We start from the raw sequence: 24,653 nt of genomic DNA, 5'->3' as shown, positions 1-24,653 counted from the left end.
AATTTACGAAAATAATCTATTTTCAGGGATGCAACTCGAAAAATAACTCGGAGAATAAAGTGGAGTGGTAAAAGTTTCCACTCCACTTAATTTGTGAACTTCTTGTTTTAATTTTCAAGAATTTTACAAAATTGATGAAATTTTGCTTCAGCTTTGCTTCCTTCATCAGCTAATAATGCGCGGCTCATCTCGGGGAAACGAGGGGGTGGGCGGAGTTTGGGTGAAGAGGCGGTGCTAAATTCACGACTGTTTCAGAATTTCAACCGTTCGTGAGTGGGATTTTATCCACATCCCGAATGAATGGACAATGGTACCCGCAAAATGAAATGCAGAAGGATTGCAGACAGAGTAACCAGCGATGTCCGTCCCATGATCGATCACGATTGACGTCGCAGGAGCTAACTTGTCCAATATTACGGACATTATGACGGATGAAAGTCAAAGTTGAAGCACCTTGTTACGAAGTAAGTCTAAATCTATACAGTTAAAAGGTGTTGTAAAGTATCGCCAGATAATTTTATATCTCAACTGTTTGGGTTTTTTTCTGTGAGAAAGCCGTCGCCCCGTCGACTGACACTGGTATGACGGTGTCATTGTCCACTCCGCAACACCGACGTCACCGTACAAAAGTAGTTGTACTGGCATGACTGGCAAGTGGCGCGGCCGGCATGACGTTAGACTTCGCTGATCGCTCGTACCCGCCACCCTGCAAACAGGACTCTTGTGATACTGTCTAGCTTTGGGCTATTATAACCCCAAGTGCCGGGGGTTTTGTGCACAAACCTTATCAATATCAGACGGCCTATAGTATATAGTCGGACTCCCTATTATCGCGGCATCCCTATTATCGCGGCATGGGAAATTTCTCTTTTTACAGTGTCAAAACTCCTTTAAGTGGCGATTTTTATCCGGTTCACCAGTCATCAAGGATTTTCTACCGAGGTGTTTAAAAAGGACGATTAAAAAATGTTGTGTCTTTCGGGACTTTTAACGATTTTAATAAATATTAACGTTTTCCAAAACTTGCAAAATTTTCCCTCACCATGTCTGCTAAAAGGTACCGCTTATATTTTAACATAAATCTTTAATTGCGCTCTGTTCATGAAAGTTCCATTGCCTGGTTCCCATTCTTCAGCTGCAAATGTAAAATGAAGTCGAACGACGATATTTGCAGCGCGAAATCGTAACAACTTTTACGGGATCAAAATAAGCACCGCGCGTTAGCGAAAATAAAACGGCACACCGTGTAAAGTGAATGGCGCCCTCAATCGCCGATCAGTAGACTTGCCTCAGGGATTTGTGTTCTCCTTTCGGGGGAAGGGCAGGGTCTTAAGAAATCATCCTGCAGAAATATAGTCTTTAATCAACTTGAAGGTTACAGGGAAAATATCAGACTTTATTCAGGGGATGTTTTGGTCAAACATTAACTATGAACAAAAAAGTTGGGATCATTATAAAAACCACTTCCCACATACCGCGATAATAGGGAGTCCACCTCCGTTCGCACACGCCGCGCATGTCTATTTTCACAGGCATCGTACACGGAATAAACCACACCACCGTCGGATTTTTTTATATTAATTTAAAAAGGAAGAGTTATACTACACACAAGACAGGACAATTCAGGAAGGTTAGTGGGCAATCTCTATTCCGAACGAGAAACGTGATAAGTACCGCGATAATAGGGCAACCCATCCTACATTGTATATCACGCTCAATTGACTTCGGCAAAAACCGCAAGCCTCATCATAAAGAATAAGAAGACAGAAGTACCGGACCTACTTTTACGAGAATGTGTTCGTAATGTTGAAAACACACTTATTTAGGCCTAGTACCAGAGTACTGTACAATGCAACTTACAGTTACATGTATGGGTACTCTACGTAGTTGCCACAGGAAAATTAAGTTTGATATTCCTAGACAAAAAAAGTCTTATAATTTCACATTCAAGACCGAAATTGTGTTGAAAATTACTTGGAAATTGTAATTAAAATGTGTATTTATAATTTGGATACAGGGGCAGAAGGCTTTTCTTCCCCGCTTGGGGCCTGAGGTTCTGCTCCCCTCTTTCCCCCCTTCCCCGCTCCGCCCCCCTCCCCCCTTCCCCCCCTTCCCCCCCCTCCCCCCCCCCCCCCTAAAAAAAAAATCTCCAAGAAATCCCCTTCCCAAATTTGTCCCATGAGGCCTGGTGGACAATTAAAGTAGCTACACCATTAACATGTTGATTTTTATTTGTGTCATAAGATAGTAGTATCTCCAATGGACGTGGATAATCCTGAAGGTGAACTGAATCTTAGGCCTGGTAACTATGGCAACCACGTCAGCCAATCAGAGGACTTGACAATGTCTTCCGAACACCTGTCGCCTATGTCGGAATCGACTTTCACCTGCGGGTGTTGCTATGAGATCATGGTCCAGCCGACTACTCTGAACTGTGGGCACAGCTTCTGCCGGCTGTGTCTGGCAAGATGGTGGAAGACGCAGAAACGAACAACGTGCCCTGAATGTAGACATCCGTGGACAGGATTCCCACATGTGAACATCATCCTCAGGTTTGTATAATGTCAATAATTATTTTATTAGCTGTGTGTAGAAAGTGTGGTTCAATTGAAATTATTTACCTGGTTCCGGGAATACCCTGGTTTTGCCTAGTCTGAATATCACCCGTTATTCACGGAGCCAAATCTCCTGTATAACGTCTGATATGTCAAAGCATGCAGATTGATGCGATCTCACGCCTCAGCCAATCGGAGTCGACTAAGTTACTAAATCGTGACGTCATTTCATTCCCAAATCAGGACTAAATGGTTTGATTGGTCAATTTGAATGCAGTGTTTTGTAATACAACAGCTGGGCGCTTGTTGTGTAACATAATAAAGAACGCGTGACCGCAGCCTTTGTAATTATTTTGTTGCTGTGTCTATATGCTTTTTTATCCACGCGACAACGATGAATGACCGAAGACCCGATATAGAAAGTGCCCGCTGATTGGTCAAAATCTAGAGGTCAAGATGTGGTTGTCTTGTATCATTAATTTGCCATGAGGCATCACAAATAATTTTACGTCTTCACTTTACAGAACTATTTTGATTTTTTCACCTTGGAAAACTTTTCAAATTGTAAATATAAAAGGATAACAGTCTTTATACATGATAGGGCTGAGCGGAACATACCGAATATCTGAATATTTGATCACCCTTCAAATATCCACATAACATTTTACCGCATAGAACATAAAAAAAATGTGTGTCGTTTCATGTAGATAATGAAACACATCTGTGATGTTATTTTATTCATGCATGTAAGTTGAGTGGATTGATAGAGTACTGAAGTGTCTTTGTTCTTGTTCACGCACTGGTTTAGCGCTTTAATCTCAACATATTATATACTTAAGCTATGCGCGTGAACCAGAATACGCCAGAATACTTCGGTGCACTATTGTTTGTCAAATGCCTCATTTCTGTGGACAGCCACTTCACATGCATGGTTTTTGATCCTCTGTGATGAATGAATATTAGCCCTAATTTGCAGCTAGTTGGCTACTTAAAAAGGATGTATTTAAACAATATTTATCAAAAGATTCTATATCTCAGAGGCAGTGATCAAATATATTTGAATATTTTACAGTGGAATCAAATCCAAGTTCCTAAATTGAACATTAAATCATTCGAAAACGCATAATACCAATTCATGAAAACTGCTGAAGCAAATTTCATCAAGCACAGACATACATGTAGTAGTGATTTTAAAAAGTTGCCAGCTAGACTTATTTAGTCATACATGTACTTGTACCTGCTGTTACCCACTTTTGACTGGTTCTTGGTTGGTTTTTCCTTAACCCTAACCTTACCAACTCCATCCAAATCCATCCTCTCATTTGGGGGGATTTTGGCAGGTTAGTCATGTGTACCAAGTCAATCAAAATCCACCAGCACCAGTGGTGGATTTCAAGGAATTTCGTCCTGAAGCATTATGTAAAGCAGAGTCAGTGATGGATTTTAAAACTAAGTATGGAGTTAGGGTTATTATTATGAATTTGTTTATTAGGCAATATTTTCTACATTTAATTGTAGCACCAGTATATTCAGTGTTTCAAGACATTCCTAACATCTCTCTGCTGTTCAATTTCACAATTTCAGGAACACGATGGAGAAACTTTGCACCCCCCAGTTAGAGGCACGAGCTGCTACGTTACAAACACCGACCAGCGCTAGCATCTTGGAGGAGTTTGAACAGTTTGGGCAAGAACTCGAGAAGACACAGACGAAAGGAATGGCTGCTGGTAATAGGGCGCCGCGAGGGTTTGTCTGGGGAGTACTAACAACGTTAGGAGTTGTGTTTGTGAGTATATGCTTGCGACAAATCAATGTCTCATCACAAGGGTCTGTTTGGTGTGAGTATATAAACACCAGCAATCGTGGACCTAGGACAAAAGGGTTAGGGCACAAACAATACGTCCATGATTGACCGATAGTCCAAGATTGAAATTCGTGTACAAACCCAATGAGAGCTGTTGCTAAAAAGTGAGAGTACAAACAAAGGAATGAGGATTAGGGACGATAGGGGGTTCACGATTGCCGGTGTTTACAAAGATGGGTGTGTGTGGGGTGTTTGGGTTGTGGTGTACATGTTACACATGGTTCCTTGTGGGGTACAAAACCCTGAGAGTAACAGGAGCGGAGGGACACTAGACCCCACAAAAGTCAGTCTTTAGGAATCTGTCTGCCCTGTAAGGTAAACGATATGGAGTTCAATAGTTCAATAGTAACAAAGGAGAACAAAAGGGAAACAAAGGTTTTCCCCGCAAGTATATGGATGTGTAAGGCTTTGGTCTTGTTATCCTTTACGACTGAGGACTTGGGGCAATGGGGGATTTGTGATAACAATAACTTCGAGGACCTGAGCCAAGTCCTCGGGAGGTTTTCCTGTACAAACCTTAAAGCTATAGTCCATCATTTGTAATTAGTGCATTTTGTTCGTTTGAAGCAACAAAAGTGTACAAAATCTAATGAAGGATACTGAACAACTTACTTGATGAAGTTTCAGCTCAGCTTCAGCTTCATATTCCGAGAAAAACAGCATTGTAGGATCTCAATTTAAAATCAAAAGTTGCTAAATCATGTTTCGAATTGTTTTGAATTGCAGCTTTACGCGATGTTGCGCACTGATCCAATGAATTATAGCAACCGCGCGCGCCTGTGCGTCGTTCCAATGCTTGTGCGCGCTGCGCCGAATAACAAAACGAACAACTAATTTAAATTTTCCTACGGTGCTTCTTAAGAAGCACCGTTGGAAATGCCTTCTTTCGTTGATTTCTTCAAAATGAGAGCTTGCCAGAAAGGATAATTTCACAGGGAGTTTAGTCCCCATACTATCTTTCAACCAGTATGTTTTTCAACAATAATTACGCCGGTTACTTTTTTTGATAGCTGCAAATGATGGACTCGGGCTTTAAGGGAGATGTTGAGAGCAAGTTGAAGTAGGAACAATAGGATCAAAAGAAGGGAACAATGGGAGGTCCTCATAAGTAGAGGATAACACGACTGCATGTGTTTGTAGGGGGAGGAACGGTATGAGTTTGTTTCTGCATTCAATACGGGACGTTGAACAATAGAGGACAATAGGGTCCCCAATTCCCGAAGGTCCCCAATTCACGATCGTGTAAAAAACATATGGGAGGTCTTCCTAAAAAGTTATAGTACAAACAAAAGAGGGACAATAGGGGGTCTCCGATTGCAGGCAAATACACATGGGTGTGTGTGTGAGGGGGGGGGGTGTGAGAGCAGGGGGGGGGGGGGGGCAAGTAGACTGGATCAGATCATTGGGTTTGTGATGGGAGTAGTAACGATGATGGGCGTACTAACTGCCGGGAGTTATGTTTGTGAGTATGCTGGATAAAATCATTGTGTCATCTCAAGGAATTGAGTGGTGTGTTGGAAGCACAGAGTAAAATGTATGACACACAGACCCATGCACCTGATGTCACATATATTCTTTATTAAACAATACCATTTTTACTTTAAATTTAAAAACAAAATTCTGATAAGGAAGAATAGTGTTGTGCCCACTGGAAAAATGAAGTGCATAGTATTGCTCTTCCAGGGTATTAAAAGATAAGAGTTTTGGACTGTCTTTGGTTTTCATGAATACAATTTAAAAAGTGACTGGTGACGCTGACCAAAACTCAACCAAAGTGACAAAATGGGAATTGTGCCTTTGTATAAATTGCTTTTAAGCGTTGATTGACTTTGCACCACAGGTGGTCCAGTTGCTACTCAACTGGGGTAGCGGGGACAGCAACATGTTGGTCTATAAGCCTCTGAGTACATGGAAATCTGAAGAGGTGTCGGATTGGCTACAAGAGCTCGGAAGCTGGGCTGGGAACCAGTACAGTCAACAGTTCCTGGAACATAGTATCAGTGAGTAGCAAAGTGGGCAAATGAAAATGAAAGGTTTAACACTAACCCTCCTCAGTCCTCCAAAATCAACCAGGCACTTTTAGAGGATGTTGGAGCATTGAGGCTCTATGCTTGTTAAGTTACGGTTGATTTTTGGAGGATGCATTGTGTCAAGGTCTTAAGCTGTACCTGGCTGTGCTTATGCTTAACCCTAACCTTCCCAAATCCTTCAAAATCCTCTTTGCCAAATGGAAAATTTTGCAGGATTGAGGCTATCTGCAGAATTGTGTGGCTGATTACAGAGGATGCACTGTATCAAGGTCTTAGGCCGGATCTTGTGTTTTTTATGCTCGGCCGTGCATAAATTTAAGCCTATATTATACTTGAAATCCTCCGCACTGCTTCAGGATGTCTCTGGATGTCTCTTTTCATGAGATGTTCCATTTCACGAGGCGAAGCCGAGTGGAATGGAACATTTCATCTGTCATTGAAGGAAATTATTCTTACCATTGCACGAATGTGAAACATTCATTATGAATAAATCCTCAACACCTGAATAAATCCTCGTCGTCTGATATAGTGTGCCGCGTTTTCTCTTCTCAGTCCTGAGTAAAATCGGGACAAGACGTTTTTCAGTTGTGAATCAGTACAGTGCTTCAAAAGATGTTCCTGTATGTTTTGCAAATTCGTCTAATCGTTTGGCAGCGTATTTTATTTGCTTCTTTGTGTTAGCAGCGTCAGCATCACCTACAAGTTCTGCTACATGTATTTCATCTTCTGTTAGGAGAACAAACGGCGAAACGTCCGCATTTAGTGAAATAGATTCGTGTCACAGTACTGAAACCAGTGCAATGGAAGTTCTATTCACCGTGCAATAGAACTTCCATTGCACTATGCGCTGTGCGCTGCGCGCGTTATGCGTTGGGATGAATGTGATCAACGATCCACCAATCAGATGACGGGGATTTATTCAGATGTTGTATAAATGGGATAATGAATGGAAGAGTCCTTCCTAACGCTCTCATTGTATCTCTTGGGAGGAACTTTTGCAATGAAGAATTGGTCCTGAATCTTTTCCAATACTGCAAAACCAAACGTTGAGTTTGAAGGATTAGTCAATAGTTTTGCATACTTTATACTGCAGGGGACATGCTTGGCCAGTTGGAATATTGGTGCATTCCTCGCTTTGCTTTGCACATAGACTTTGTGCGTTAAGGGGGAGGCAGAGGGCAATAGTTTTGTATTGTGTGAATAGGCATGATGAAACTTGTGCATTCAAACCCTCTGCGATACCTGCAACGCATAACGTTTTCATCATCATCATCATCTTCATCATCTCCCTGAACTTACTACATGTATATCCACATCCAAGGTTCAAATCTCCTTTCAGCTTGATCCAGCCTTTTCCTCCTCAAATATACTTCTGGACCTATCTTACACCTCATACTAAAACATCATTTCTTCATTATCTTTCTCTCCTCAGGTCGACAGTACAGATACATTCAGACCTCCTAGCTACCGTGTCATGTAAGCATCCTTTGCAGGAATCATTGGTTTCATTTCAGGAAATTACACACAGGTCCAGATTACGTGTACTTCAAGGCAGGAGCGCCATCCTAAACTCCATTTTGTGAGGCACCCTTCCCCCATCTCTAGCAGTGGTGTAGTCCTTCACAAGTCCTTTCACAAGTCCATCACAAGTCCATCACAAGTAAGGGGTGAACAATGACAAAGGAATGCTTTTGTAACAGTTCTCTTGAATAGCTAGTAACTTGATGTCACCCACGGCTAGCTGGACGTGGTCTCCCTAGAAACAAGACAGCAACGTGTGTCCTACTCAAGAAGCCTGAGACCTGCTACGAAGAGACTGCCGTACCGCCACCCCCAAGATGATGACTGAGACAGGATTAGATCTACAAGCCTTGAATAGTTTGTAACACTTCAAATTTTGCTTCGACAATGTAGGACACAGTGTAAAATCCTTCAAATTAATCCTGTGTCCAGTATGCTCTGCCCTTTCAAATTCTTGACAGTGTTACCCTGACGAGCAGGTGGGCCATCTGTTATGCTCCACTGCACTCCTTTTCAAGATTCGTCGTCTCTTCTGTACAGACAACCTTTCACACAGCACATATCAAACCCTTCACGTAAGAAAATCAGAAGTTTTGTTGTGCGTCTCAGAATCAATTATACTGAATTCTGATTTCACAGAACGAGGGTATATTACACCCACTTTCCAACGCTGGCTGAATCGCCTTGCGTCATCACAGTTTGTGAACAAGAAATGGATTAATAGGTCACCTCTTTACAAGTCAACTCTTTTCTTCTGTCAGATGGTAATTTACTGATGGGATTAACGGAGGAATCTCAACTGGAAGATGAACCGTTTAACATCAAGAACGTCTTACACAGGCGAGCGATACTAGCAGCCTTGGAGAGGGTCAAGGAACGGGGCGCCAAACCACCAAGAGACCTTTGGGAATATAAGGTAACCTTCACAGTGGTCTCATACCTAGGGGTAGACCTTCGCCCCAACAAACCCCCCCCCCCCTCCCCAACCCCACCCCACCCACAAATGCTGACTAGAAAATTAGAAATTTCCCCACACTGAAAAAAGTAAGGTTCACCGCTCGTGAAGACTATATGTTCATTATTATTATGTCTACATGGGAGGGACCACACTGCGTGGGAATACTGATTTCACAGCCATATGTCGCGAAGTGCGCATATGTCACCAAGTGCGCAAATGTCGCAAAGTGCGCAAATGTCGCGAAGTGCGCAAATGTTTCGAAGTGTCGCGAAGTACGCATGACAAATTTGATTCTGAATGTGTACAAACCCATGGTCGCTCTACGCAAGCGCCGGGCGTCGTAGCCAATCCACTCAAATGTCCCATCCAGTGGTCTCCCCCAACTCTCTGTTTGTAACCATTGGGGAAAGGGTACTAGAGTCCACGCCTTCATCAGTGGTTATTTATGATCATGCATATTCACATCTCTTCTGCATATTCACGTCTCTTCTTTTTTGCCAGTCCTTACATAGAGGGTTAGCCACGTTCCTCCTCTTTGTCGTCAAGGAGTTTCCCCGCATCACCATCTCCTCCATGTACATCTTTTACTACGAGGATATCTTCTTGCCATTCATACACATCACCTGTCCGGGAAGTCAATCGGAAGATATCGTGGAGGGAATGCAGTTACCAAAGAATTATGTAAGTCCACATTAGCGATCATAAACCTTCAGATAACGGCCGTTTCTGTTTTGGTTTTTGTGGAGTTGGAGTGAACTGTAAAAAGTGTTTTTTTTTTTATTGAATTCTCTATAATACATTTATGTTTTATACAGTGTTTGGCCCCTTGTACAATTCACATCAATCTGTAGATATACATGCATAGTATGTATATGTCAGGACATGTATCAGGACATGTTCTCTCAAATCCAGCTTGGTACATCACAAATATTAAAGATGTTGAGTGTTTCATACAACTTTGGAATGTTTGCAAAAGCTCCATGAAACCATTGTCACCTCTTTAATGAGGTGATTTTGCCTTTTAAAAGCCAGGTCTTTTTCGTACCAGTATTTCAGGATTTATCTTTTACACAGCCCACTGTAACATTATCTGGTTAATCTCTTCAGGCAATTGACCATACCACAGGTGGCCAGTTCATTTTCTCTGAGAACACACATACACCATGCATAAACACTGCACGTATATGGATATATGCACAGACCCTCAATACAGGATTTTCACGATCAAAAAACAAAAGATGGTTTCACTACTGAACGTAAACAAAAATTATACGGGATATTGTATTTATTGAAAATCTGTGTGCGCTTAGGCCACTCAAAAAGGATTTCTAGGCAATCCTAACTAGTTAGTCAGTCAAGCAATACTAAATCAAATTAGGTTTTTGCCTTAATTGATTTGCATCACCCCGACGCAAAAATTCCATCTTATCAAGTGATACTAGTTGCTTCCTGCTGGTGATGGCCATACATCCAGTAATAAACTCCCCCAAGAGGAGTAAATCTTGATGTAAGAGAGAGGGCTGAAACTCTTGTACCAGCTCGGGCAAAAACCCAAATATAAGCTAACAATATTCCGGTCGTCTTTTAAAAGAGGGTTTCACGGCATGTCGAGTAGTAAAAAGCCGGTTTGATTTTTAAAAAAATTGAGTGTATAACAGCCACACATACGTCATCAAACAGTCTTTGGGATTGTTTTCTCCCACAGAATGACACCATTGAATGGGATCAGTGGGCGGAGTTCATCCCCAAGTTTATCTTCTTGCCGTACTATTTGATGGCTGAGCTGTCCTGGGCGTGGATCGACGTCAATTTTATGCCGGTGATCTTCATCCTCGCCAACTGTGTATTCCTGACGATGATTGAAGCTAAGACGGTCAGGAAGGTCTTGAAACATGGATTGAAGTAAGAGTTTACTAATTTTCAACAAATACTTGGGATTTGACTCAATAAACTTGCGACTCGGCAAAAAAACTGGGACCGTGCATTACAAACAAGGCTTGACCAAAGCAAATTTTGGTTTTTGAGCTTTGATATTAAACAAAACTTGCAACTTGACCAAAAAAGTTTGAATCTTGAAACATGGAAACTTAGAAATGTGAGCAATGAACATGGAACGTGAATATTAAGACTGAGGACACTGCATAATTGAACTTTAGCTTTGAGGAACTTATTAGACTTCAATTTTTACTTGAGAGTATTCCAGATATGATTCCACTTTTTATAAAGATTCTTGGTTAGACTATTGATCTCTATGACTGGAATTTTATACTAAATCCTTCAAAAGGAATGGTAAAACATCACCAATTTCTAAGTCTGAAATCTCATTGCTGTGTTTTTTCTAAGATGTAAAACGGTACAAGAAACTTTCGAAATTTGACAAAAGTTTTGGATTTGTTAGTTTTATTACACCCCAACTTCAGCATTGTCCCAGCTATAGTTTGGATTGCCCCAACTATTTTTTGGGACTGGCCAGACTATAGTTAGGACTGTCCAAGCTTTAGTTGGGGCTGTGCCAACTATAGTTGGGCCATTACTGTATTTGGTCAGGAACATCTTCATTACGATCCATTGCTTTGTATCGTTTCTTCAGAGTACTGATTCCAACGATCAAGAAGCCAGCCAACACTATGTTATTCATTCTCGTCTCGGTGGTCATGTGGCCTCTCATTCCCAGCATCTTTTGCGACTTTGCCTTCTACATCTCGCTGTACTACTCACCGTGTGGGAATTTCTACACCATCTTCTTCCAGTGACCCAGCAGTGTGTCATGTGGTCCCTGCTATGTTGCAACACATGTGAAGACGACCCACCATTATTCAAATTTTTACATTTTCCCAAATTTGTTAAAATTCATCAGTTCTTATTCTGTTTGCAGAATTGAGGATAACACCAAATTTTCTTTGAAAAAAAAAAATTGGGAAGAAATTAAGTTTTCAAATTCTTTTTTTACACATTGTATATTAACATGTTATGACCTATTGTTTTAAGTGAGATGCAGTTTTATTTAAATTTTATAGATGGATTCATTGACAAAATTTTTTTCCGAGTATGAAGGGAATACTTACATAATTGTGACCCGCTCAACAAAAAAGGGTATTATGAAATTGAGTTTCATACATGGTTCGAAAGCCCACAACGTAAGCTTTTATTTGGTATATAATAGAGCTCCATAGCCCCTCCCATTCTGGAGATACGACGTATTTGCATATTAATTACTTCCTTGGAGTTTGAATTACACAACTGAGAAAACAGGCTTTGAAATAGCTGGCTCTGTTGTAGATTTGGGCACGATGCACTAAAAATTGTTGTTTTTTCCCCCACTTTATTCATCGAAATCAACATTTCTGTGAATGAAACCTGAAACTTTAGGTATTAAAGATGTCATTCATGACAAAAAATGAAAATGTAATTTTGACGAAATGTTCAACCTCTCAACGTTGAGTAACGATAATGCACAGCGTGACTTGATTTCCTTTTTGTGGAGTGGGTCACAATTATGAAACTCATGACATCATTGGAACATCAGTGATTCGTGAATAGGTATTTTTTTTTTGGAAGGTGCGGGGGGGGGGGGGGGGGGACGGGGGCAGACCAAATTACAGTGCGGAAGAGACAAAAATAACAATAGTTGTAGGCTTTAGAGCACTGTGATGGAATTTTTTCCAGCCACCTTACGCAAACCTTCATGTAATCGCCCATACTTATCACAACCAAACCAATAGCGATACTTCAGTTCCAACAGAAAGTTTACGTTTGACAGATATATGTGTAACAATGCAGAGCATGATGGCAATTTTAATTTTTTTGGGGGGGTGTGGGAGATACTAAAAATGCAGAATTATGCCCCCCAAAAAGGACTTAGAAAATAGTATATATATGGATTTTATATGGAGTACTGTAAATGAATGTGATTTTGATTGAGCCACTTTATGATTTTTGAATACACCAACAGTGTCATGGTGCATATTTTGTTTTCATTAATTAATGTTTACGAGTGCTAGCAATCATTTTGTGTCCTGTTTTCTCGAGTTTAGTTTGCAGTGATTAAGCGCTTACATTTTTTGGTTTCAATCCTTGCACGTGCCAGATTGTAAAATTGTGTAGCTAGTTGCAGATAATTACAAAAGACGTGTTCGTTTTTAGGTTGAAATTTTTATCAGCCTCTTCTAGAAATTTAGTTTGTGTTTAAAGGGAATATACAACATTTGCAAACATCAAAAAATAAAACTACAAAGTTTTTACGAAATACCTTACTAGGATGTTGGTAAATGACAGTCTAAAGCATCCTGTAAAATTATGGCACCTGGTGTGAAGTCATTTTCAAGAAAATGGTATTTTGTATACATTTCCAATGGTGGTCGGCCGACCACTGTTGGAAAAACTGAACTATTTTTCAACTTCTGCTCCAAATTTACCTCTTTTTTTCAGTCCAAATTTTGTTTGCCATTGGTTACATGTTCATGAACGGGTGCAGGCCAGCTAGACTGGTTCCCTTACCTTACAATTTTCCGGCATCTGTAAATTGATCCATTTCATCTTTAGTGGAGTCAGGGAACCAGACTACTTGAACATTTTTGTTTTTCTTGGTTTTTCCAGCATTTTCAAACACAAAACTTCAAACATGTCAATGTAGCAATATTTGATCTATCATACTAACCCCTCAAATAGTTCATTTCTAAAAATGTCAGCAACAGCCAATGATGTACATTCCCTTTAAGCAATTGTAAGCTTAGTAAGACAATGCCACTTAGTAAAATAAGCTGTTCACAGAGAACACAACATTCTATTCAATTGATTCTGAATGGCTATTCAGTTGTAGTTCATGCATCTGGTCTACACAATGGGCCGGATTTAGCCTGTCATAGACATTACGGAGTAATCCTATACAATAGCACTGCCCAGCTCAGAAGTGACAGTCGGTCAGTGAGTCAGTCAATGAGGGCACAAAGAAGCCACTATGGTGACCCTTTGAGACCAATAAACATTACTTAAATGTGAGGCGTTCTAGCAAAATGAGACAGCTAGGCAGAGGTCGAAATGATGGTTTGCGGGTATATGTACATGTATCAGGAAAGACGTGAAGATTTCCTTACAATACCGTTTGTTGCACTTCAATCGGACATTCCGTTGACAAGTTATGGCTGTTGTTAAAATTCGCATTTAATGACATGTAATTTTTTTTTGAAAATATAGAGAAAAAGGCCTTTAAAGTTTTGGGTTTTGTAGTCTTGTGAAAATGAAAGGTGCAATTGTTTTTCCTTAGAAACACTTTTATTCCAGGATTTCCATACTAATTCTTTATGTGAACAAAGAATACAAATATCAATAAATCTGAGGGAAAAAAACCAATTACCTGTATTCGTTGGGTTTTTTTTTGCTTTTTTTTTTAACAATGGCCGGTGCCCAGTTCCGTCTCATTTTTCCAGAATGCCTCAATGTCCCTTCTGCTGAAAGCTTTTTCACTCAATAGATAACATTGTCCAAAGTGTGAATGTTAAGGAGAGGGAAGAATTTGAAAATTGCAATAAGGCCAAAAAAAAAAAAAATATTCGGTCTCTGGTCAGACCAAAGTCAAGCTTGGATTGTACAGACAAGGTGGGGTACTATTTGGCTTTTTTGGTGTCCTCATGTACATTGGTGTCCTCCATAATTTGCCTTGGTGCCCTCGATTATTTGCCTTGGTGCAATTTCCCATTCCTTGGTGCTCTTTGGTAAAAAAAAATTGAGGAGGTGCAGAAATAGAGGGCGCTGTTGGAGCTACCGCGGAACATTTTGGGAAAAAAAAAGATCGACGCGCATGATTAAAATCGACGCGCGCGCTGACCAGAGACCGACTTATTTTTTTTTTTGGCCTAACACGTATTTGTCTGATTATGGTATACATTTCTACATTTCACATTTTGAAAAGCTATTGATGCTAGCTAGAAGCCTAATTTTTGCTCATTGGAATTTTGTAGACCTTGCAGATTTGATAGAAAGTGTGCTAGAGGAATGCAAACTTTTGATGAAGTAAAGAAAATTCCTTTCAACGAAATTATGTACAAAAAGATCACTCCTTCATCAGTACTTTGTACTGTAGTACAGTGATCCCAATGAATTGTTTAAAAGTTATTTTAATACTGATGCTTTAAATCAACGATTTTGGGTATAATTGTTAATTTTAATTTGTAAATAAACATATCAGGGCGGTGCAAATTCATCTTTAATGAATGGCGTAAATAAACAGAAAGATTTATATGACATGTTGAGTGATGTTCATTGTTAATTATTTCTCCGTAGATACTCGCACTACACATGGCTAACAACCATGTTACCATTTCTGAAACTTTGGCTCAATTTTGGCTTCCCAAATCCTGTTATAAAAAAGAGAACATTAGTTTGAGTATTTGCCCTGCAAGTGGTTCCTTGGCAAAGGACAAAGTCAAAAGCTGGAGTAAAACCCGGATTTGTAAAATGGCACAACATATTTCAAAGGTAATACATCAGTTGCTTTTGCTGTAATTTTCAGAAATGGATGGATTTGCCACTTTTTGATTTGCCACTTTTTGGGGGTATTTTACAGCAAATTTTGTTACACTGATCTGTTTAAAGATTTGTGTTCATAGATGCTGGAAAATCCAAGAAAAATGTTGTTCTGGTAGTTGGTTGCCTGACCCTTCTTCAGACAAAACACAGCAATTTATAGACTTTGGGGAATTGTCAAGGAATCAGATTGACTGGCTTGCACCGTCCAAAATATGGACTATTGTAATAAGTTTGGTAAACTGGGGGCAGCATTGAAAAACTTAGGATTTTTTTTTAAATTGATACACAAATTTAACTTTTCTTGGAAATGACAGCACACAGGATGATTTCACAAGATGCCAATAATTTGGTAGTTTTGTGTTTTGATGTTTTCAAATGCATATTACCTTTAATGTGGGGGAAAAAGTCAACAGTTATTTTTGATTTACTAGGAATCCAATGCGATTCCAGGTTTAAAAGTTTAAATTCCGCAGGGAAATTGCAAAATGTGATCCTGAATGTTACGCTGAACACTTTTCAAATCTCACCCTTCTGTCATGGGTGAATATCCCTTTTAATATGCATCCAGGTTCAAATTTACAACCAAAAAACTGGAGTGATATTACTGGTCATGATGATGCTGGACACTTCCCGAATGACAAAACAGAAACTCGGTGTTTCATTTTTAAGACATCTACGTGTATCACAATTTATTCTAACAGTGCAGCAATCTGTAATCAAAAGAATCCATTCTCAATTTAAAAGAAACTTTGGGTTGACATTATGAAAAAAAATGGCACACAAGTAGCATAAAACAACTAGTTTGTCAGGCAAGCAACTGGTAATTTAGAAAAAACACCAGGAAACTCCAAACCACACAAGACTTTGACAGTGTTTTTCAATTTGTAATGGCATTAATGAGAAGTAAAAATCGAGGAAATCAGTGGATCCAAGGAAAAGTTGCGTGCCTGATTTTTTTGCAGCCTATTTCAAAAAGCATATTTTCAGGATTGACCTGGAATTTATCTACATCAGATAAAATTTTGCCATCATAAATAGTTAAGATAAAACATGAAATAATTAAATATGCACTAATTTGAATTACTTTTATTACAGTCTGCTTCGATTTTAGAATGCTAAAATTTGGCTTGATTATAGAGTTATGGCATCATGTTGCTTAAAATGTCCTTTTATTACGAAAATTTGATAACATTTGAGCAATTAAGGCAAGAGTAATTTCTAGCACACAAAAGAATAGAATAATAGGCTATTGCAATTAGAGAATAAAATTCTGAACACATTGTAAACAATTCCACGTCTTTCCAATGCAAGAATACTTGGTTGTGGTAGCACCGCTCCACGTTCTATCAATCATACAGATTCAATATTACATACATGTACATGTAAGCTGCATTCAATATGATGCAATCTTTCCACCTTTGAATATGAATGAAGGGAAATACATTATTAATGGGTCATTCTATACATTTTCCTGTCCCTGTTACATCTGACCATCTATGATTCTATAATTCTGATGCACTCCTTAATGCAGTGGTCATATAAGAGTGATTATGAGTAGCAAACTACCTACCCAACAAATACATCCTTTGAAGTCATTCTTAATGATACTTGAATGGTCAATTACGAAGTACCATGTGGTAACAGTTATGTCAAAAATGTCACACTTTGGATCCTACATTTATAGAATGTCCCAGATGTGTGGGCAATACAATTTCAATAAATACAATAGCAAACAATTTATAGATGAAAGTTGAACTTTTCAGTTGTCAAGGTACGATTGGAATGACGGATTCTTTTTTTCCCCTAATGAATTACTGGCAGCACAGAGGTAGGCAGTTAGGTAAAATCGGCAAGGTGCTCACAAACAACAGAGAACATGGTTACTTGTCTTACGCGATCATATAGGTTTTCCTGGTTATGTTAACACTTGTATTGTTCAAATTCCATTGATAGATACTTTAACTCATTACAACCTGTACTACATTGTATTACATTGTATTACATTGTATTACATTGTGTTTATTCACTGAAGATTCAATAAAAACATGGTGCTCAGGCAGTTTTGGGTGCTACAGTGACCAAAAGGTTAATGCTACATTTTCAATTTACACCTCTAAATATAAAATCTATTGGTGGAATTACCAAGAACCAAACAACGTCTGATCCTGAAACAAAAGTCTTTCCATGGAATTGGAATAATAAAATTGTTAAAGTAACCAGGGCAACCTGTGTTTTTTTTGAAAACTTGAGATCTAAAAATTGCAAAGTGCCATACTAATTTCTAGTTACAGTTTAAAATCATTAAAAATAAATTAGCTTTTCTGAGTATGATAACATTTCATTGCATCAGCTTCTGGTAGAGCAGTCTCTTAAAACAAAGTAGCACACTGACATGAATGACGCTAATAACATGGCCATACAGAACAAGTTATTATTTTTAACTGTAAATGCATTTATGCTTTGTCCAACATTTTTTTTTTTCAGCTGTGATTCCAATTTGTGCACTGATCTAACAGACCAACACAATTCTCATTGAGACACTTCTATACCCTTTCCAGAAACCTGCAACAAGTATATACATGTACATGTATACTACAGAGCACCTAAATGTGTACTTGTTTAAAGCACCAGAAAAAAACCACTTATCTTCAAGCAAACTTGAATCCTCGATTCTGATTGGTCGATCCATGGCAACAATCCGTGGTATATTATCCCATACACCACAGTCCATATAGCACCTCGCGTATCGCGCTCGTCAGATGCACGCGCTTCGCTGGACGCACACGTAATCGGATTACCGCTGAAAAGTTTGTGTCCAGCATGTGCGTTCAAACTATGTTCAAGTTTACTTGAAGATAAATTTGTTGTCCCACGCGCACTCAGGAAACATGGAAAATTTAGTGCATCAGTCTCCCATAAGCCACTTGGCCTTCTGTCGCGTGGCATATGGGACCAAGACGCACTACATTATTCGATGTTCCACTCACACCCGTGGGATAACTAATACTGTTTATTAGCTACTTATATGTATACAGGCAACCATGTGGTGATATCATAATTTCTCTACTTCATTTTCTATCAATTTTTTTTAAAGAGGAAATATATCTCAGAAGCCTAGGTGGGCTTTTCATATCTGTATCGGCAACCAAGCATTCTGAATTTTAAAATTCATTCAGGGTTGTTATTCTGATCAAAATCATTCATCACAACCTCATCACCATCACTTCTTACAGGCCTCAGCAACGACACACTTGTCACTCCTGAAACCGTATCACTTTTTCATTTAATTTTGGAGCAAAAATTATACCTACTGTTATTTTAAAATACATGAACAAGTCACATGTGCTCACACTTGGATATTTCAACCAAACCTTATTCCCTTTTAACGTTCTGTTTCTTTGGTTTAAAAGCATACCCTATAGCTATGAACACAAATGTTACCACGTGGACGATGAACAATGTTGACGCCCAGTATCGCATTGTTGACCAGAACCCTAGCAGTAGGAACCCCATGGCCAGATACTCAAACGCTCGCATGCGGAAGAACCAGTTGAGTTTATCGTACCAGTGAGCGTTGGCGTCGGTGCGGAAAGCACGCATCATCGCATCCTCGGCGACCAGGACGATGGGCACCGTCAGGAAACTGAGGAAGTATCCGGGATGGATGCCGTGCCAGTAGGAGCTGACCAGCATCGTGACCGAAGTGCTAGAATAGTAATAACAAGAAGTCATTCAATACTAATACAAAAATGTTTAGCGCAAGGCCAACAAATTATTAAATAAATGAAGGTCAATTGTAGTATATGCTTCAATTATTCCTAGTGAAAAATCTCAACATTCCTGAAATTAGGAGATCAATTTGTTTTAATCTTACCTCCATGCTTTAACAGGAAAACGAAAGAAAACGTAGTTTTTGAGCCACCACTGTACAGACATGTTCCAGTTGCGCATGCCGTCGCGGAAGGTAGGGGTGAAGTCACATTGGTACCAGTCTATGTTATGAATGGTCTCGTAGTTATACTCCACTTGCTTGTCAGAACTTAGGGGGAGGGGGAAGGAATAAGTCAAATTAATAGGGATCAGTTCTAATTTTGCCAATGATGCTTAACAGAACAAGAACAAATTGAAGGGAATATGGCAGGTCAACTCGATTGGTAGAGCACCAAGGCTTCATTTCAGAGGTTGCAAACTCTGTTGGAGGTTGCTAACTTTGTAACTAATTTTGTCTGTTCTTAAGTAAAATAGAATTATTCACTTAGTAATATCAGCAAGTGGTTAAGTTTGAAATGAAAGAAAACGCACTTCTTGGTTTAGATATGAATAAAATGTATAGATCTACAAAACTTAAGTTATGACAAATTGTGTTAGCTTTGACCTCAGGCTTGCTAAAGTGGGAGTCGAACTGACAACTGCCGACTTACAAGTACACATGGCTGAAGCACTCAACCACCAAGGCTATACTGAGGCCCCAAAAAAATACTTTTGCTTCCAGTTACCTGACCGACCCTATTTTTAGGCCGCAACCCTAAAAATGTTTTCGGCAATTCCCCCCCCCCAAAAAAAATTAATGATTGAATAAATAAAAAAATTCTTGTTGGCTATGCGCTAGCGCCAGCATGGCATATGCATGGCAGGCCGCGCGGTGCACCGTCATTTTGTTGAATTCGACATTGTAAAATTGCCATTATTTTTTAAGAATTATTGAACGTAAAAATATTGACAGTAATTAAGGTAGGTTTTATTCACTATTTGTGGCCATTTTTTTGTATAGCTTTCGTAGTGCAATGAAAATAGTTCAGGCTAAAACTTCACATATAATTGAATACCCCATTCAATCAGCATAAAAAAAATTGGCACAAAAATTCTGACTGACCGACCCTATTTTTGAAAGGCATGTAATCGGAAGCAGAAGTATTTTTTTTTGGCCTGATCAATTTCAAGCCCATACACCCAAGAGTATAATGCCAAAACAAGGCAAACTGTGGAGCATCGTGGTCCAATGGTTAGCTGTTCTACTCATGTGCCACGGTATGGGTTCGAACCCTGACTGGGAGCATGACGCTGGTGTTCTTGGGCAAGACACTTTACTACACTTGCTTCTCTCCACCCAGGAGTATAAATGGGTACCTGTGAGGGTAGCGACCAGATTGTGCTGATCTTGAGCTGCTGCACAAAAATGGTCTCATAGCCTGATGAACAGGGGAAATAATTGACAAGCAAATGTCTTTGCAGTTCTTTTGAGTGACTTAACCCATTGTATTTTCTCCTCACCTGTTTATCTCATCTGGGTTGACACTTGGTCCCAGCCCCACCTTCGGTTTGAGAGAGACAGGATAAGCTCCTAACGTTGCTGACATGCAGACGCACTCAGACAGAATCCAGGCCGAGTACATGCGCAGCCGGAACAACATGAACATGGGTATCATGTACAGAGTCCTACAAACAAGAGAAATAAAGAAAAGGTGTGACTTTCACAAACTATACAGCTTCTCCTCCAGTGCTGGAGACAACATGACTTACAGAAGACGTTTGATGTTACTGGAATATGATCCATGCCACAAAGTAAGCAACCTAAGGCAAAACTAAATCTTTGAATCAATAAGAGTACTGAGGCAATTTCAGAATTTGGGGCAGTTTCAGGAGTAAATGGCAGGGCGGTTGTGGGCGCTTTGAGGGCTAATGGGTTGACCAACGTTTAAAGCACCGTATGGTGAGTGTTTCTGAGAGTTGTTCAGGAAACTTCACAAGCTTTATGGATTCTAGATCTAAATATTTGCCATTATTTCCTGGAACTCAACTCAACTTCAAACACCGTAACCAAAGATAACTTGTCTTACCTGTACCAATACCCATGTGTGTAAAACTCATCGGATTTGGCGTAATCGATGGACAGATAATGTGACATGATGAGGAACAGTAAACCGACGGGTACCAGTGTCTTTAGCCGGTCCACCATCGGCTCTATACTCGGGATATCCTGAGAGTTCTCACAGTGTATCATGTCATAGTAGGTCTTGTACTTGTAGTACGGACCTGCAGGTGGCGTAGGAAAAAAAAAATTGATTAAGGCCAAAAAAAAGTCTCCGGTTTCTGGTATGGAGCTTGCCCCATTAGTGGTGCGGCAACGCGCTTTTTTTTAAATTTTTTTTTACTTTTTTTTTTCTTCAAATAAATTATCGGCTGATGACTGTAAATGGTACCAGACTAAATTTAGTGCAAAGTATATGGGAGTCTAGAGAGGCCACATAAAGCTTATACTCAATCGTAACCCCACCTAAAAACATGTTAAAATTGTGCAGCAGCAGGAATCCAGTCAAACCAGTGAGTTTGGCGGTTTTGAGACATCATCTTACATTGAAAAAAAACCAACTTTTTCATTTTGCGGTCGGGCACACCCCTAAAGAAATACAACGTACCCGTAATGATTCCAATGAAGCAGAATGCATACTGAAAGACATCCAGTACTCCAGGCTTTTGTATAACGGCCACGTATCTGGACTTGGCAGAACCTTGGATTTGTTGGTCGGATGTAGCATTTTTTTGTTTGGTCTCAATCTCGTGGGAATCATGCACCTCAAAAGCAACACCAACTAGCTGAGGAGATCAGAAAAGTCATCATAACTCAAATTAAAAACAAAAAGCACTTCATTAATTAAAGTAATAAACTTTGAAGCAAAAAACTAGAGTAGCACATTGCCAACATTTTTAAAGACAGACTATTCAACAGTCTCAAATTCCTCTTTGATTTAGAATTTTTTTTTAGTGATGCGTTCCCCGTGTAATTTTCGAATTTCACCTCGAAAAATTCATTCTTTCTTCAATTGCTATTTTCTTAGCAATATACCCTGTAAGAAAGGCATTAACTTTTGAATGAGAAATCAAAAAAAAAATCCACTTACCTTCAGTTAATGAATTTTTTCTTCACAAAATTCAAGGTGATTTATATGTTTACCTCTTTTGTCTGTTGTTGGAATTTGACTACTCACAGTGTTTACAAGAATGTGATCTGACTGTTTTTTACTGGTCTGTATACAATATGCATGTAAGCCTGTCAGGGAAAGTCAAAGAAATGTTTGACTGTTAAGCATTCATATGAAAACTAACTTTCTTGAAACAAAAATGCACACTCAAACTACTTAGACTTGCACAGCTTACCTTCAGTGTTAGGAGGAGTTGCACTACATTGGAAAAGGCTGTTGGAGCTGCCAGACCAAAGAAATGTCCGGCTCGGAAAAATGTCAGGTAGGAAAAACAGAAGGCAAAACTCCAAATGTGACACTTCCTACAACATGTATGAATTAAAAAAAACATTCAGAAATTGATTTGGGAATTTAGAGTGTAAATCAAATGTAAATTTTGTCTTTCACCTGAACAATCGAAAGAAAAAAATAAAGTTATGATAAAAAATAACATCAATAAAATGTGCAATTTTTTTTCAAAGTTAGAAATCTAGTACTAGTAGTTGGCCTATAGTGGAAAATATTCAGCAATTGTTTATTTATTTGGGCCAGGCATGAAATATGTTTTAGTTTTAAAAACTAAACACTAAACAACGACAGATCAAATAGAAAAAAATTATGATGCAATGTTGAAAAATCTTGTTAATCTTGTTAAATGACTGACAAAACAGAGAAGGGGAACTTTTTTTCAACTGATTTTTAGTACATACATGTATAGCCTTCACGTAAAATGCCAAACAGTAGAGTAGGCCTATTACATTCCTTTTATTTATGTCACTCTATGGCTATTTTTATGGAAGCTTTAACATGTTTTTTAACATTTTTTTGTTTGGTAATATACATGTAGGGCCCTAGGCCCATATTTTCTTACTTTGATTGTTTTAGCTAGAACTCAGGCGTAGGAACAGGGGAGAAACCCTGAAAGGGCCTGGCAAGGTAAAAAGGGAAAATTCCGCCATCTGGAGGGGAACAAAGCTATAAAAATGGCAATGTGGGAGGAACATGTATTAAAAAGGGACAAATTTAACATGCACAAACACAGAATACTTGCAATTAACACATAAAACCCTACCAATCAGGAGAAAAAAAAGTGCTGTTTATACATAATGTAAGTGTTAATTAGTGTTGTCCATTTTCAGTAAAAACCAAACAAACAAAAACCCTGCTTTCTAAAAGACACAAGGAGTGATTTCAAATGAATTTTTTACTACAACACTTCCTGGTCCATTCATAGGATATACAGCAAATCAACTACATGTAGGCCAAGATAAAGAGCTGACTTTACCTGGGGTCAATGAACGACACAATAACACTCGCCACCACTGTAGTGAACAATGAATGGTAGGCCTGCCATCCACATAAACCAATCACCATCGACACACCGACAAATGTGCTCAACAATTGCTTCTGTAGAGCATTTCTGGAATGTTTCACGACGTGTCCTAGTCCCAGAGATATCAGTAACATGCACAGGTAGATGTACTCTGTCGGCGACATCGTTTTAAGTGGGAAATCAGAGATGTTTTTGGGACCAGGATTCACGGACGTTTTGTGTACCGGCGTTTTGTGTACCGGTGTTTTGTTAAACTTGTCGATAGAGGGCGGCATTGCAATTTAGCACAAGAGGGCTAGCTATGGTCACCAAAAAATAAATAAAAATATTTTCAGGCGCCGATCGACGCACATGGCAAACAAAACATATCTTGGGAAAAAAAGACAACATAAAATATGTGTTTTCGTCAGAAACTTTATTAAAGAAAAGTTTTGCGATGAAAAAATAGAATCTCTCTCTAAGGATCGTCAAAGTAAAAAAATACACACAGCAAAAAAAGAAGGAAAAAGTTTGTTTCTTATAAAGCAATATATATTCAATACTACATAAAAGAAAAAAGAGGTAGAGAATTAAGAAAGAAAAAAAAATAATTAAAATATATTATTTCATTCTAACTGTTGATGCTGCAGCAGCTGCACTCAATCAAAAACAAATATCAATGTTGCTATATGAGTTGACACACACAATTTGGAAATGCTAAAAACATATGCAATAAGTCAGGTCACTCAGTAAGGATCACCACCAGTACTGATATTTTTCTTACTACAAAAACTACTTTCAAGTTTCACCCTAAATAGATTTTATTGTTATTGCTACTTTCTACTAAACTAAGTACAAAAATATTCACCGAAGAGTTGAAAACGCAATCCAAAAAATGCCACGTTGAAGTTAAAGGAAATAATACACCC

General features: G+C 39.0%; 2 protein-coding genes across 4 annotated transcripts; one reads left to right on the top strand and one right to left on the bottom strand.

Annotated features, from left to right (window-relative positions):
* Positions 1-313: 313 nt before the first annotated feature.
* On the top strand, positions 314-12,484 carry LOC119737851 (bifunctional apoptosis regulator-like). 3 transcript variants are annotated; one of them, XM_038212478.1, is made up of 8 exons: positions 314-464; positions 2,245-2,552; positions 4,140-4,341; positions 6,260-6,419; positions 8,732-8,886; positions 9,430-9,609; positions 10,634-10,830; positions 11,519-12,484. In XM_038212478.1, the coding sequence occupies exons 1-8, from the start codon at positions 432-434 to the stop codon at positions 11,679-11,681; spliced, it is 1,398 nt and encodes a 465-aa protein (XP_038068406.1). In that variant the 5' UTR covers positions 314-431; the 3' UTR covers positions 11,682-12,484. The 3 variants fall into 3 exon arrangements, with proteins under 3 accessions (XP_038068406.1, XP_038068408.1, XP_038068407.1); XM_038212480.1 differs by having other exon boundaries at positions 331-464; positions 2,249-2,552; XM_038212479.1 differs by lacking the exon at positions 314-464 and adding an exon at positions 1,715-1,796 and having other exon boundaries at positions 2,249-2,552.
* Positions 12,485-16,109: 3,625 nt separating this feature from the next.
* LOC119737966 (lysophospholipid acyltransferase 7-like) lies at positions 16,110-23,975 on the bottom strand. Its single transcript, XM_038212641.1, has 7 exons — positions 23,698-23,975; positions 22,609-22,735; positions 21,870-22,047; positions 21,291-21,486; positions 20,725-20,889; positions 19,328-19,492; positions 16,110-19,159 (listed from the first exon to the last, which is right to left on the bottom strand). Exons 1-7 carry the CDS (start codon positions 23,907-23,909, stop codon positions 18,826-18,828), a joined length of 1,377 nt encoding a protein of 458 aa, XP_038068569.1. The 5' UTR covers positions 23,910-23,975; the 3' UTR covers positions 16,110-18,825.
* Between the last annotated feature and the right edge of the window lie 678 nt (positions 23,976-24,653).

This window comes from Patiria miniata, unplaced genomic scaffold (assembly GCF_015706575.1).
Source record: "Patiria miniata isolate m_02_andy unplaced genomic scaffold, ASM1570657v1 HiC_scaffold_3, whole genome shotgun sequence".
In the NCBI taxonomy this organism is placed as follows: Eukaryota; Metazoa; Echinodermata; class Asteroidea; order Valvatida; family Asterinidae; genus Patiria; species Patiria miniata.
The sequence above is the reverse complement of the archived record's forward strand: the minus strand, read 5'-3'. Positions and strand labels throughout refer to the sequence as shown.

Excerpts from the sequence above, each read along its gene's own strand:
- LOC119737851 (XM_038212478.1), top strand. The coding sequence starts at position 432 with ATGAAAGTCAAAGTTGAAGCACCTTGTTACGAA. Across the intron at positions 4,342-6,259 it reads CAACGTTAGGAGTTGTGTTT|GTGGTCCAGTTGCTACTCAA; the intron begins GTGAGTATATGC and ends TTTGCACCACAG. Across the intron at positions 10,831-11,518 it reads GTCTTGAAACATGGATTGAA|AGTACTGATTCCAACGATCA; the intron begins GTAAGAGTTTAC and ends TCGTTTCTTCAG.
- LOC119737966 (XM_038212641.1), bottom strand. The coding sequence starts at position 23,909 with ATGTCGCCGACAGAGTACATCTACCTGTGCATGTTACTGATATCTCTG. Across the intron at positions 19,493-20,724 it reads AACCCAGATGAGATAAACAG|TTCTGACAAGCAAGTGGAGT; the intron begins GTGAGGAGAAAA and ends CCTCCCCCTAAG. Across the intron at positions 19,160-19,327 it reads TTTCCTGTTAAAGCATGGAG|CACTTCGGTCACGATGCTGG; the intron begins GTAAGATTAAAA and ends TTACTATTCTAG.